General features: G+C 38.6%; 1 protein-coding gene across 3 annotated transcripts in view; it reads left to right on the forward strand.

Moving 5' to 3' along the window:
* AK8 (adenylate kinase 8) overlaps positions 1 to 13916 on the forward strand; it is a 68112-nt gene that overhangs the window by 25638 nt on the left and 28558 nt on the right. For all 3 annotated transcript variants that reach the window (XM_061476786.1, XM_061476787.1, XM_061476785.1), the window contains exon 10: positions 2172 to 2261. In XM_061476786.1, the coding sequence (XP_061332770.1) occupies positions 2172 to 2261 (90 nt within the window). The remainder of the gene's footprint in view (positions 1 to 2171; positions 2262 to 13916) is intronic.

The following is a 13916-nucleotide window of genomic DNA, read 5'->3' on the forward strand; positions in this document are numbered from 1 at the left end:
GTTTGTCCGTTGCTAAGGATGTCAAGTTCTTGAAGGAAGTGTAGTATAAACCAGTAGAGCATATATTGTGCCAAACCAACTCTAACGTTATTTAGACATGATTTTAGACAGTATTTTTCCATGTGTTAGTTCCTGTAGTGCTCTTGAATTCTTCTGTGGATCATGAGTAATGTCCTTGCAGTTTCAGCTATCTGACCAAAACTGGGGCTCTTTTGAAAGAGAGTTTACTCTGAACTTTAATGAAGACTCAGGTTCTGTGCATCTGAAGTAATGTAGTAGAAAAGAAGTGATTATTTAAAAGTGCATTCTCTTACTTTGGTAAAGGAGGTCCAGAAAATTCTAGATGATGCTTGTTCATGGTTAACATGCTAATGCCTAGATCGTAGGTCTGGGCATTTCCATTACAGGCACAGAAACAGCTATGAACTGTCTACCTGTCAGTTCAGGGTCCGAGGTTTAGCATTTTTCTATTTGCAGTCTTTACTATTATTTAGTGTTTTAAAAACCATACATAACTGTGACTAAAATGATATCTGGTGAACTTGAAAAAGGTAAATTTAAATTAATTAAAAATCTATATTACAATACTGAAAAGTACAGATAAAACTGATAGATTGTGCTATCAGTTATTTTAATATTGCTGTGGATTATAATGTCATATTAAAAGTAAATGTAGTTTTATTCAAAGCTGTGTTTTTAATAATGGTGTCATTGGCTTAATAAAAATAAACCATGTTTGAATGTGTTTAAAAAAATTTGTCCTCATGTATCTGAATGTATTTAATGTTTTTGGACTTTATTTTTAAAACTGCAAGTTTGATAGTGTTTTCATCTAGGTCAAAATTTGCATTTCTTTCTAAAGTAACTACTGGATGAGACTGCTGCAGCTGCTCACTAAATACCATTACCACTGCTTTACCTGTATGTTGAATTTTAAGTATACTGTAAACCAAATATTAGAAGAATTTAGTCTTTAATTAATAGACCATCAATAGACCATCATTTTTCAGAATAGTATTCAGATTATACTGGGATTAAAGCACAGTTTAAATAGTCTTATGAATTGGATTGAGTTTAAGTTTATATATATATATATATACTAGTTCTCTTAAACTGGGGTCTATGAGCTGAGTTTCTGTTATGTTTTCACACCATTTATTCACACCATGTATTGACACAAATTTTCTTCTTCAGGACAACTAGTAACTGTTAAAATTTGTGCTCATCCCTTGTTGCTTAAACATTAAATTCCATCAGCTTTATCCAAGAGATGTTGCTGTGGAGTATTTTTCCTCTTGTTTGCCAAACAGGCTGATTAATGGTGATAAAGCAGATGAAAGGGCTTGCTGCTCTTGCCATTAAAGTCAGTGCAGCTGTAGATGTTGGTGCTCTTGATTTCAGAAAAAGTAGAATTAACTTCCAGTTATTAATTGAAAGGTCATGCAATAATGTACAGAGTGATTTTTATCTAATACTAACCAAAACTGAGTTGAAACTAAGACTTGGGATGTTGTATAACCTCTCCATGCCTTGATTCCCTCCCTGTGAAATAAGTCAGGAACGTTGCATTAAGCTGCTTTGTGGCAGTGAGACTCAGTAACTCCGGTCAGAAAGGCAGTATTTCACATACCACTGTCCTGACTAAAATTTTAAATCTGCATCTCCTGGTGTTCTGTGTGTTTGAAGTCAATTATAATACTGCATTAGCACAGTTTTTTAAATATAATTCTTACATGATCATTAAATGATCCAGGGAGTCATTCCCTTGAACTGCAGATTTTCCTGCACCTCCAGCTGAGCCGCTGACATGCTGTTCAGCAGGTGTAACTTTATTCAGTATTTACAAGTTTATAAAAAGTGAAAACCAGGAGCAATCCTCGACTTGTTATTTCAGAAACATATTTGATTAATATCTTTATGTCTATTTTTAATATGTTCTTTGCCAAATGTATTCTTTTTTATTCAGTATTCTCCCCTGCTCAGTCTCTTTGCTTTTAGCTCTGCTTGGCCAGAAAAAAAACAGATCCTAACAACCAGCCCCCAAACCCTACAACTTTTATTTTATTCAGTGACCTTATTCCATTATGCAGCTTCTGGGTTTTATTTCTCTTCTTTGTTGTTTCCTTTTTAAAATTTAACCTTGTGTCTTTTTTGTTCTGCCTTCCTGTTAGTTTGCTGTGGGCAACTGCTAAAGGAAATTGTTGCAGGCAAGACAAAACTTGGGGAACTCATTAAGACTTACATTGACAGTGGATATCCAGGTAGGGCACGTTGTTGTCTCATTGCACTGTACTTAAAAATTTGTAGCAAAAAAATAAATTGTGAGTGAATTTTTCTTGGTCATATTCTAACCTGAGTTACACCAGAGTAATCTGGAAGTTCACTAATTCCATTCCTTACGTGTGGTTTGTAGCACTGCATAACAGAAGTTAGATTGCTGAGCTCTTTGATATCTTCAAAGCAAATAGTTCACTGTTCCAATAAAATTTAGGTTTCTTCTACGCATTCCAAAATTTGAATTCCATGTTTTTATCTTTAAATCAAAATCAGAGTTCTCATCTAGATGTATAATTTTAAAATGTTTAAACTGTCACTTAAAGCACAGTATTGTGTTTCATTTTTATTTCAAGTGGGCTGTAACAACAACTATGCTCTCTGTTTTTTTTTAATGACTTTTAGTATGTTACTCTAGATTACTTTCATGAAAATATTTTAAAGTTTATTTGCATTTCATTTCTATCAGCGTTTTTGGTCATAGGTAGGGACTACCGCAAAGAATATCTAAGCATTCTTTGCTTTTGCAAGGCTCTGCAGTGATTTCAGATAAATCATGAATACTGTAAGCTCCTTAGGGCAGCAGATTAAACTTAGGTGTTTGTTAGTTGTCTTGCACAAGGATAGCTGTCTCAATGTGGTGGGTATTAAAAATCAGACAAGAGTTGTAGTTCTAAAAGATAAGTTGTATTTCAGTAGCATGTAAAAACGTTTGTTTTTCCAAATGACAATGGCCTGGAAGAGGAGCTTTCAGTCCTGTTTCTGGCAACAGGCCAAAGGGTTGCCAACGATATGACTAAAAGGAGACAATCTTGTTTAAGATTGGGAAATCTTGGTTAATCTTCAGTATTAATGGAATTTTGAGCAAACCCCCCGAGCAAAGAAAAATCTTCATTGTCTTTAGTTTTAGCAAGGAAAGTCATTTGGTAAGGTGGAAAGCTTGAAAGTCCCCTTTTTTTGCACAATAGCTTAATTCTGAGACTGAATTACACAGATTTGAAACATGAGCCTATAAAATTAACTGAGTTTCCCTTGATACCATAGCAAGAGATTCAGTACTTTTCTAAGCATTTCAAAAAGACCTTTGGCAGCCTGCAGCTTTGGGTATTCTATCCCTCTGTCAGGCACTTTATCAAGCCATGAGGTAATACATTTTAACTCTAAACTTCATCTCTAGTGAATGGATTGCATTTATTTGTAACTCGGCGAGTTCAGTGCATTAATTTTCTGTGTCAGTCACCATATCACTGGGACTAGGAGCTTACGTGGGAACCATGGGAATGGAAAGCATGAATCTCTACAGCCTGAAAGGGAAGCTGGGACCTCTGGAACATGGGCTCAGAGATCCAGTAGAGGATTTTCTGATTTAGAGACACTGCTAATCAGGATGGCCATTTAACTCAAAAGCAAGAGATCTTAGTGTATACTAATTGCAATTTATCCTAGGTCTTCATGTATGGAAATAACTTTATGTGTATAGTGTGATTGATATGAAAGTGGCTGCTTGTGCAGTTTAACTCACATGTGGAGATCATTTTAAGCTCTGGGCCCATGTTTTTTCATGGTATCCATTAATTTCAGAATCTTATGTGTATACTGTAATTTCACGTCTTATCTCTGTGAAGTAGAGGACAGCCACTCTAAATACCTCACTCCTTTAATTTCAGTTGTGGCTGAGATGAGAGTTTGGATGATCTATTTATTCAAAGATAGGTCCTTTAAGAACTTTCTTTAGTAAAATGCTTTCTGTGTATTTTAGAAACTTCATCTTAACCATTAAGGTGCGTTAAAGGAGATACCAAAAGCATTTCCAGTAGAGTAAAACAACTTCACAGGTTATAATTTTTAGCCACTCCTTAAAATACACACATTCTTAGTGCAAGGGAGCTGTTTCAGGAAAATGAAATTGAATTTGTAATTCCTTTCTCCCTCCAAATTAGAAATTATTTCAGTTTGAGATTATTTTTTTAATGTAGTAGGTAAGGATAAAGCTGTACAATGCTTCTGAATGTTAATGGGAGTAATAACTGTATTTCTGTGCATTCTGCTAAAAAAAAATCCCTCTTTGCTTGTGTGCACATATATTTTTTTCAAAATTAAATAAATTAATTAAGGGCTGAATAAAAATAAATATTATATAGCAATACCAGAAATAATAGGTTCTGTCATTTTGCTAATCCTCCTCTCCCAGGGATAACAAAGAATGAATTTACATTAGTAAACACTAACAAGAATTCATTACTGCCCTCGCAAGAGGTTTGGAGAAAATGAAATAACATGGTGTATTGAAGAGGAAAGATGGGCAAAGGATTCTTGCAGTCTTGCTACAGAGGTACAACCAGGTTAATGCAGAGGAAGGATTCTCACACTGTGATTGACTACATTCAGTTTCAAGAAAATCACATTTAAAAAGAGTTTGTTTAATCAATAGCAGACAGTGTTATAGCTGGAATAGCAGTTAGAACTTCAACATTTTCATTGCATTTCTAGTTAGGCACCAAATAAACTTAGTTCTTTGGGCAAGGAATCATGCGAGTGGCATTATCACAGAATATCCTGGAACCAAAGGCAGACCGGGAGCAATGCTGTGTTCAAATCATTAGTAGTCAAAATGAAACTAGTGCCGTAAAATCTTGAGGGCATGCCTCATATATTCTTAAAATGCTTGCCCTAGGGACTGATTTCAGTGTGGTTTTCCTTCTTGTGGACACAATTGATTGCATACAATTAGTCATTTAAGATATGCCAGCAGGGTATGTTGTGGTGTCATAAAAAGACTCAAAACCCAGCTTATTCAAAGCTAACTCATTATTGAATTATTGAGGCTGCCCACTGTCTATTCTATTCTAGTTCTGGTTCACTAACTCGGATCTCTTCTTGGGTTTAGGATTCACAAACATTCTTTGTGTTGTTTTTCCTGTATGGCTATTCATGTGTACAACATGTACTTCAAGAGCCTAGACAATTATATTATTTACCCCAGAAGGCTACTCAGTGCATTCCTATTTTCTGTATTTTCTAGTGTTTGCTGTCTCATAAAGACCTTACCTCCTGCTTTATCGAACTTCTCAGTTTTGTATATGGTGATTTATTGTGCTTAATGAAGGTAGCAGAATTATATTTGAGCCCATTAATTTTGTAATTGCCAGTACATTCTAGTCTGCAGTTGGTGCACACTGAATACTGAAAAGTGTCTTTTCAGTGGGAAGTTCAGCAACCTGACTGCTTTCTGTTTGCCATAAACATAGAGCTGTTCTTTGGACAACCAGTCTGAAATGCACATCCTTTTTCTTTAGGATATTGTGGTTTCCACTGAATGCTGGGCAATTATTGCTAACTATACTCTGGGCAGAAAATTACACAGTCTGAGACCAATCCACTGGTCATGGACTTCAGTTTGTCTAAACCTTGATCAGAAATTTAGCATGGGCCATTTGGGCAGCCGAGGAAGAGTTCCATCTGGAGTAAGAGGTGAGTGTAGTGGCCAGAACACTTCCATAGGCAGCAAAATAACTTGAATCCATTCAGTTTGACTCCTTCTGAAATGTTGTGAAGAGCCTGGTCCTCCCCTTCTAGTAATTCAGGCTATGGACAAATGATGAATATGTGGATAGCCTGTCATAGACCTCACGGTCATGATGAAGACCTTGATGCAGTATTCATGTCCCCGGGTTGCTGTAGTTCTGAGGAGGGCTAGATGGCCTTCTCTACCTGTCTCATTGAAAACATGGGCATGCATTAATTTAAGGGTCCGTCTGCAGGATCTCTGTTCATCATTTTAAAGGTGTCTGTCAGAATTTGATACCCTGAGAGAGGAAAAAAAATAGAGAAAGCATATCCCCCTAAATATCCCTAGTGTTTGCCCCTTGTGATGTTTGCATTTGATTAATGAAAATAGAAGCTGAAGCTTTTTGGTGTTGGGGGCATCACAAAAATAGGAATGGTCATCAGTTAGTTGGAAAGGAATTTGCATGCCACTGTTCAATGTGCTGTGTTCTCATGCTGCAATAGCATGGAGTGATCACTAATTAATATATCTGTTTGCAAGGCTGCAATAAATGAAGCCAAGAAAAATGAGATGACAGGAAAACAGCATGAAGAGCTGGGGCTAGAAAAAAAAACCACTTCCAAACCAGTAAGATTCTGCTTTTCAGCTGGGAGAACTGCTATTAGTTTGGGTAATTGTTTTTTCTACCAAAATGAAGATTCAGGTGGTAAAGAGAGCTGATTCATGGAAGACACAGAACATTGCACTGCTTGCAGCCTGTTAGAGCTGAACACACACAATCTGTGTTGTTTTTTCCCCTTTTTCTATTTTTTTAAGTAGTAATATCTGAAGTGGTCCCCAATGGCAGCTTGTATGTAGGGGCTAAAATCTGGAATTCCCTAATTTCTCCTATTTTCTAATAAAAACTATTACTGTACAAATGTAGATTATTTTCCCCCATTATTTTAAATTGGAATGGTTTTAAAGGGGTGCTTTTTGGTGGAGCCTCTGAAAGTTGGGGTCCCCTGGTGATTGTGATCACAGTCTCACTGAAAGCACTTGGGGTTGTTGGTTTTTTTTACATCAAATTAATATTCTCGTCACTCAGTGTGAAGTACAGATTTGACAATAGAGCAGCTTCGTCTTTGTTAAAAACTTGCAAAGAGTTTCAGAGTTGAAAGGCTGAGTAAATCTTTATATCTGAGGAGGTAAGCTTAGTGTTATTTCTTGTTTTTAACAGCGCTGTACTGGCGAGCTGCAAGCTGTCTGAACATTGGAGAGAGACCCTTTGGGAGCTCCATTGGTTTTCAGCAAGTCTTTGCATGCAGTGTGTTTGTACTAGCTGAAGACAGCGCATGGCTCTCTAAATAATTTACAAGTTGATTAATAGACTCACATGGGTATAATTAGAAGAGGGAGAGACAGCAGCTCCAGTAACGGGTACAGTGCTTGGGGGAACTAGAGACTTTATTTTTTTTAAAGAAACTTTCTAGGGTGCTGGGCGTTTGAAGATAAGTTGGGAAGAGCTCAGTGCCTCTTCCCTTTTGAAGTGGAAATAGGACAGTTTGAATCCGTCGAGTTTAATTTTTCACAAGCTTTAGGGGCCCTGCAGTGCAACTCCCTTTTTATTATTGAAAAAACTCTCCATTTTTCTTTCATTTTTCACACACATGCACACACACACACAGAGCCCAAACAGTAGCTAATAAACAAATTGATTTTCTACTTTATTTAAGTTAGTTTTATAACGATGCTATATGTACACCTCAATCACAAATATACTGTGTAAAGTTATGGAGATATTTATGAATGCACTATAATTTATGATTTTTAAGAAACCTTCACCTCTGTTTGACAATGCTTTTGAAGTAGCTCCGTTTTTCAAGTCAAACTTTTGACTTTTCCTCTGGGACTGCTACAAAGGTTTTCTTATGGAAAATAGGTAGCAGTCTTTTTTCCTACTAGGAGAAAATTGGTGGTCAAGAGAACAAAATAAAATTTATTTATTTTTCCTGTTTTAATAAAAGATGCAAGGTTGTAGAATAGGAAGTTTGACATGAAGGCAGAGAGGGAGTAAGTTGTCATCTTCTTTCCTGAATTTTACTTTTTTGTGTATGTTGAATCACTAAATATGATAAATTAGATCCCCTTTTCCTTTATTTGAAAATCTAGAATATATTTTTCTTTACACACCATACAACAATCAAGATTGTCATGTCTGGCTGGCAGATATTCAAGGCTGAAGCAAGTCTTGGGAGACTCAGTCTACAAAGCCATTTTTAAAGCCTTAAATGGGCCATCCTATTGAAAAGTAAAAACAAAACAGCAAAAAACCCCACGCCCTAAAAAGCTAACACTGGAAGCCAGAGCAGACAAAATCAATGTGATTTTATTTAAGAGTCTAGTGCAGTTGTTTCCTGGAGCAATTGTGATAAGAAGTCAGCCAGTGGGTATTGTCCTCCTTATATAGATTTTGCCAGTCTTCTGGTTTTGCAGCTCTATTCGCTGTTACTTTACTGAAGTATCAATAGTACAATATTAGGCATCCATTGTACTATACAATGCTGCTGAGATCTGGGGGTTTGTGTAAGGAAGTGGGTATAACAGGTTGTAAGTTAAAAGGTCTCAAATGCTCACCATGGCTTTGGCTCTGCTTTGGGTATCATATGCACAGAATCAGGCTCCTATATGAAACAGACTTTTTTAATGGCAAGCAAAACATTTAATAACTCTTGGGTGTCACTTTACATATTTGAATGTCCTATTAATGTAGCTGGTAGGTGTCAGGAGGAACAGCAAGGGGAGACTCCCAATTACTGGGGATTCAGAGTACGTCCTGGCCCAGGCCTTGCTACTGAGGACAACAAACCCCTCATCACCCTCCCTTCTCACCACATGGGGAATGCCAAGATGGGTTTCACTTTATCAGACCAAATTTATTCATTTTTGTAATCACTGTTAAAAAGGGGTTTGTAGGCCAAATTCTGCCTGTCAGAAGGCCTGTGTGCTTCAGTAGGGCTGAACTAGGTTAGAAATAAGGAGGAAAATGAGGAACATGGTTGATAATGGAGGTGATGTGTTACATGGGTTAGAACTGTGGTTGCTGTCTTGTGTCTAGCGGTATTCTCCCTGCAGAAGCTGAAGTAGTAAAAAAAAGTAGTGCACGTATACATTTTGTTACTACTTTTAGAAACTTTCAGGTTGGAAGCATCCCTGTGAGGTAATTCAGAGTAGCTGTTGTCTTGCGGGTGGGTAAACTGAGGCAGAAAACGAATTGAACTTGAGCTGCAGCGCAATTGGTGAGTGAGGGTGGATGGGAACCTGGGTGTATGAAGCCAGGTTATCTCTGCACCACTCCTGTGTCAACTACCCACAGACGTTGAAAACATCCCAGAGGCCTTTTAGTGGGGGGAAAAATGTTTTTTGTGTTTGCATGCTGAATAATCAATTTGGGCTGAATTTCCATTGCTAAATCTGAAGATACCACTAACAAGTGTAAGGGGCTGGAATCTTACCTAGTCACTGAATGGGATCAGGTGTAGATTCCTGGATTTCTGACTTAATAACTATGGGAGAAAGCAAGATGTGCTCCTTTCATGGGCATTTCTGAAGGTCTTCGTTTATCACCTATCATTTGATCTATGATTTGAATGGTACCTGTTGCAAAAATGTCATCACTTCCTCTTTAATGCGGCTAATTCCTATTTTAAATTACTAAAAACCATAAAATAACAGGTTCTGGTATATTTGAAAATAAAAAATATAAAATGTAGAAACAAAATACTTTACCATACTGTTTATTTTAGTGTATTAAAATAATCATTCCAGTTCCTGCAGGGACCCATTGTCGGCAGTGCTGTGGATGTAAAATTAGTGGCATTACATCTCAATGTAAATTTGCCATTTGATGAGGGGACTGACCGGGATTTACTGCTCCTTGCAAACGCCACGTTACCTCGGGGGTTTTCCACGCCGCCTCTTCACCTGCGCTGGCTTCGGGACCCGGAGCGCCAGCGAGGGCCGCGGGGTCTTACTTACGGTACTTAACGGAGAGCTTCAATCATGCCGAGGTGTCGGCCGTTCACAGCCTCGGTACCGGGCGCCGCCGCTCCGCGCTGCCCGCCGCCCCCGGCAGGTGGCGGTAGAGAACAAGGGAGCTGGGCCGGCCGGGCGGGGCTCCCCCCGCGCCTCGGCGCTTGCGAGCATAAAGCGGCCTGTGCCCCCCAAAGCGAGAGGTACCGGGGTGAGGGTTTATTGCCTACAGCAGGCTGTGCGCTGTGGAACGGGGCAGCAGCCCGTGGTCACGAATCTGGGGTGTTGGCAGGGTTAGATTCAAATACCGATCGACCTATGGGATGGTAAATCACTGCTGAATTGTTGTCTGACGCGTTAAAACCCATTTATAATTGTTACCGTCTCTGCGGACCTTAATGTGGGTGAGAAAATAGAATGCTTCTCTAAAAGACCTGCATGAAATGACCTGTTGTGGGTAACCCAGAGTTTATAGAACAATAAAATAAGCAAATCTCACGCTTTGCTAAATTTAGGATTGACAGGACAATCCAGGGAAGTAGCCTTTGGCGGTAGTTTATACTCAGGGCAAGATGTTAACTGTCAAGCCTCAGGCATCTGAATTAACTGTGAAAGTCTGCAGACCTAACCTAAAAAAATTCTTCAAGAGAAGGGTAAAGGATAAATGGACAATACTGTCTAAAGGACCTGAAACTTTTTGCAGCACAAAGCTGCAAATGCAGATGCATTTATGCTGGACTTAAAATTGAGCTTTTATAGGTTTGGAGAAGTGAGTCAGTGCCCTTAAAACAGAAGTCTGTTTTAAGGGGTAATATATGGAGGAGGAATCAATTTAAATATGATAATCGTATAGCTTGGAGCACTGACAGCACTGAAGCTATAGGAGAATAGTGCCCTGTAATCTCCCAAGTATGTGCCTTTAACATTCTGTTACTTTTGTCTGGAGCAGATGGCATGATTTTGTAACTGATTGCCTGATTCAGTTTTCTATTAGTCCTGCAGATCTATCGGTTGGGTAAGAGCTAATGGGCCACACTCCTATGAGTTTCATGAGGAATTGCTTTTCCTAAGGAGTACCTTCTACCTCTGAAAACCTTTGAAGCTCTGGGAAGTAAATTTATTTTTTAAATGGTCTGATGATTGACAGCCCTGGAGATAGAAAATCCCTATGTGTCCACACAGCAGTTCCAGCATGAGCAGGAGCACTTTAAGCCTCTATTGCCTGTCCCCTGCCTGATCATAGCCATGAATTGATTAGATCACTTCTTAGGTCCACAGCTGCTAATTCAGCTGTGTAGTCTAGACCATTAACATGGTTGAGACAGAACAGGAGATAAAGGAGGTTTGGTGTGTAGTATCCATGTTAGGCAAGGATGTATGCATGAATAAATTACATTTCTGTATGGAGCTGGCCTCATTCTGCCACATATACCATTTCTGAGGTTCACCATGACCGTGGTCCACAGTTCTGTATGGTGCTGTCGGCACAGGGCATCACTGTAGCTCAGCAGCTCTGCAGCATTATGTCTGAGGGGTGAATTTTACTCCTGCACTTTCATTTCTCGCCTTAATAGAGATGTGCTTCCACATTACCTAATCTGGATATCTCTTTGTAGCACGTTGTAATTTTGACAAGAAACTTATCTTTGGACTTCTCTAATGATAAAGTAAAGTCTCTCTAGAGTCTCATTCCCCCAACTTTCAGAGTTGGAAACTCACACAAGCTTATGTTGAAAAGGAATTGATTATTCAAAGCTCTTGTGCTTCATAATCTACTTAAAACATGTAGATTGACTGTCTCATCAGAAAAGCTCTAAATTTTACTTTGCTATATAGCCCACTGGGTCATGTGTTTAAGGCCAGGAGACCTCTGGCTAGTTACTTACAGACCATGTGCCCCTCCAATTACAGGTTATTAATTTGCCTTACATTCAAGAGACAGTTCCACATGAGTGAAAAGGAATACCATATTGCAGAGTTCTTCATTACCTACTCTGTCTGTACTGCAGCAAAATAAGAATAATACTGATTTCTTTCTTCCTTTTTGCTTCCTTTTTTTATCCCCCTCTGGTCTGTGGAAGATGTTTTACAGTTTTAATGCAGCTGTTCTAAGTGTGACTATTCCTGTTCAAGGGCAGCTGATGTACTTTGTAATGCCATTGAACAGCCAACAAGCTATGTTCCCCTATTGTGTTGAAGTGATAGGTATGTTTGCTAATCAAGAGGAGAGCAGAGCTTGCTGCCTGACTTGTTTATGTTTTATTTCTCACCATCAAGCTTTAGAGGGAGGCACAGAAAATATGTAAGCATCTATATTATTCAGTGATGTATATATGTACATGAGCATACAAACAATCTAAAGTGTATTGCTGGTATCTTCTAGTCAGTCATCACTGAAATTAGCAGGGTGTCAGGGTTAGAACACATCCCCAGTGTTACTCAAGATACCCCAGACCTGACATGTCATTAGATAAACTACTAATTCATTGCCACTTCATCTTGATTGTTTTCTTCCCCTCTTGTGATTGCTTCAATTTTGCTCAAAAATAGTGACCAAATTGGAGGATTTTGATCATAAGGATTCGCAGAAGGCCTGTGGGAAGTGATCACATAGAGAGGATGCTGCCTGGTTCCCATCACAATTCCTTTCTAATTTTCTTGTAAGCTGTAATGTTTCTACTTCCCATATGCAGGATTGAAGCTATTTGGCCCCTGGAACTGGAGAATCTCCTATGATCTGCTGAAAGCTCAACAGCCCAGCCTACCACCTTATTTCTCTGTGGCATTCCTGGGGCTTTCAGGCTCTGCCTCGGATTCCCTATTCGGCTCACAGGGATGTCGGCTCTGGCAGAATACCACTTTAGTGCAGTTTCACTCAGGGTGTGTAGGGTTTATCCCAATCCATTGCAAAACTGTTTTAAGCATTCTGAAAATGTTTCCAGAAAAAAAAAACACACCACAAACAACCCAAACCAAACATGTAATTTGGCATCCTTGTAAATCCACGTTAATGATTCCAGTAGGAATCATGGTAAAATAGCATGCAGGAATACAGAAAATTTAGTGCTGCAGCCAGAGATTCAGGAGTACAGGAATATTGCGCTAGTCTTTGTATGGAATACATCCTGGGGAAAGAGAAGGTGGGATTTTCTTTTTTCCTACTAGGATGTCTTGGATTTGAATTAGTTCTTGTAACCTGGAGGGTGGGGAGAACAACTGCCCTGTAAAGAGCACTGAAATTCTGCTGTTACCCCCCCTATGCCTGCCTGCAGCTCAGGTCTTAGATAAGTATCATCTGCCTAATAACGTTTCTGCCTGCTGCTGCGCTATTGTGTAGTTAATTTTGTGAATCCTATTTTTAATGGAATGCCTAGTTTTGCATTGTCATTTTGCTCTCTGTCAAGTGTCTGGTTTTAGTCCATCCCTTTTTTCTTTCAGCAGATGGAGAATATTCATCCCCTTAACCTGGGTTTGTTTTTTTTTTATCATGTGAAGTAGATATCCTCAATTAATACACTAATCTGTTTTCTAATTAATTCCCTGTGGTTTTCCTCCCTTTTTGCTGGTACATTGAATCCTGAGCGCAATTCTGTAAACTCAGTAATTTGATTATTTAAAGGAGAAGTAATGAATTTCATGCTAGAGGTTTAAGTCATTAGGAAATGTTAAATTTCAGGAAGCAAGTGGATTCTATCATTGTGGTTTAAAACCTGCTTGTACTCAGGGTATGAATGTGCACTGCTAATAATGTACTCTACTAAAATACAGGCACATTCCTGTCAGCTAGTCCTAAAGCGAATTGCATTGTTAGAAATGTGACACTTTTACTCTCCTACGAGCAATTGTTGTTGTATTTTTGTATGCAGATGTGATGGCAGAGTGAGTATCAAAACATCAACATTCCATGATGTGGATTTATGTAGCATTTTTTATCACTTGTTTCCAGTAGAGGCAACAGTGTATAAGACATACTGTACAAATAAAGGGAAGGGGCTCTCCTCGCTGCTTGAAAATTGTTTAGTCTGCTTCTTTGGGAAGTAGCTTGAGGTGATTTTGCTGACCTTTCTTTGGGGTTATTTAACACTAAGCCCAGCAATTGCAAGAGTCCTTGGAAATTTTATAA

This window comes from Pezoporus flaviventris, unplaced genomic scaffold (assembly GCF_033815535.1).
Source record: "Pezoporus flaviventris isolate CSIRO_AGI_PZ_B2104156 unplaced genomic scaffold, CSIRO_AGI_Pfla_v1 ptg000097l, whole genome shotgun sequence".
Classification (NCBI taxonomy): Eukaryota; Metazoa; Chordata; class Aves; order Psittaciformes; family Psittacidae; genus Pezoporus; species Pezoporus flaviventris.